Source organism: Sinocyclocheilus grahami, unplaced genomic scaffold, assembly GCF_001515645.1.
Source record: "Sinocyclocheilus grahami isolate Dianchi unplaced genomic scaffold, SAMN03320097.WGS_v1.1 scaffold294.1, whole genome shotgun sequence".
NCBI lineage: Eukaryota > Metazoa > Chordata > Actinopteri > Cypriniformes > Cyprinidae > Sinocyclocheilus > Sinocyclocheilus grahami.
Genome location: NW_015505473.1, coordinates 33,312 through 34,035, shown reverse-complemented (window position 1 = coordinate 34,035; position 724 = coordinate 33,312). Strand labels below are relative to the sequence as shown.

The window sequence follows — 724 nt, the reverse complement described above, 5'->3', positions numbered from 1 at the left end:
TGCACTGTAAACAGTAACAATTCAGCAAAACTGTTCAAGAAAAGTGTATAAAATGAATTATTTTTTGTTGTGGTCTTTGACTTTATTTCCTCTCTCTACAGTGTCCGTTTATGGATGAGCGTATTTTGAGCCTCCATCAGAAGATCAAGACCCAACCGGTGGAGCTTCCAGAGAAGTGAGTATTTCTCTTGAGCCTGATAGACCTTCCCCATCCTGATGTTCTGACATTGATTTTTGTCCCACTTAACAGCGCGGACATATCAGATGACTTAAAAGACCTTCTGTTTAAAATGTTGGACAAGAATCCTGAAACCAGAATTACCGTCCCACAAATCAAGGTCAGTGTGACTTTTTTATTTCACTGATGAAGCCACCTTCAAGTTCAACAAAGTACTAGTACTAAAGTACAACAATACTAGCCCTCTTTTATGACTGGGCAGTTTTGGCTTAGAATCACGTTATTGGTTGATATTTGGTTGTTTTATATGTAAATGTTTTGGACCATTCAAAATGTTGGGGTCGGTAAGATTTGGCTGATGGTTTTTGAAAAAAGCCTCTTATGCTCATCAGGGCTCCATTTATTCAAAAATACAGTGAACACAATAATATTGTGAAATATTATTACAATTTAAAATAGCTTGTTTTATTTTAATGTACTTTAAAATGTATTTTATTCCTATGATGGCAAAGCTGAATTTTTAGCAGCTATTACTCCAGTCTTCAG

The 724-nt window shown here is 35.6% G+C and overlaps 1 protein-coding gene across 1 annotated transcript in view; it reads left to right on the top strand.

Annotated features, from left to right (window-relative positions):
* The window catches only part of LOC107600874 (calcium/calmodulin-dependent protein kinase kinase 2-like), a 25,294-nt gene that overhangs the window by 20,244 nt on the left and 4,326 nt on the right, over positions 1-724 (top strand). The window contains exons 10-12 of the mRNA XM_016292852.1: positions 15-24; positions 102-175; positions 251-338. Of these exons, the coding sequence (XP_016148338.1) occupies positions 15-24; positions 102-175; positions 251-338 (172 nt within the window). The remainder of the gene's footprint in view (positions 1-14; positions 25-101; positions 176-250; positions 339-724) is intronic.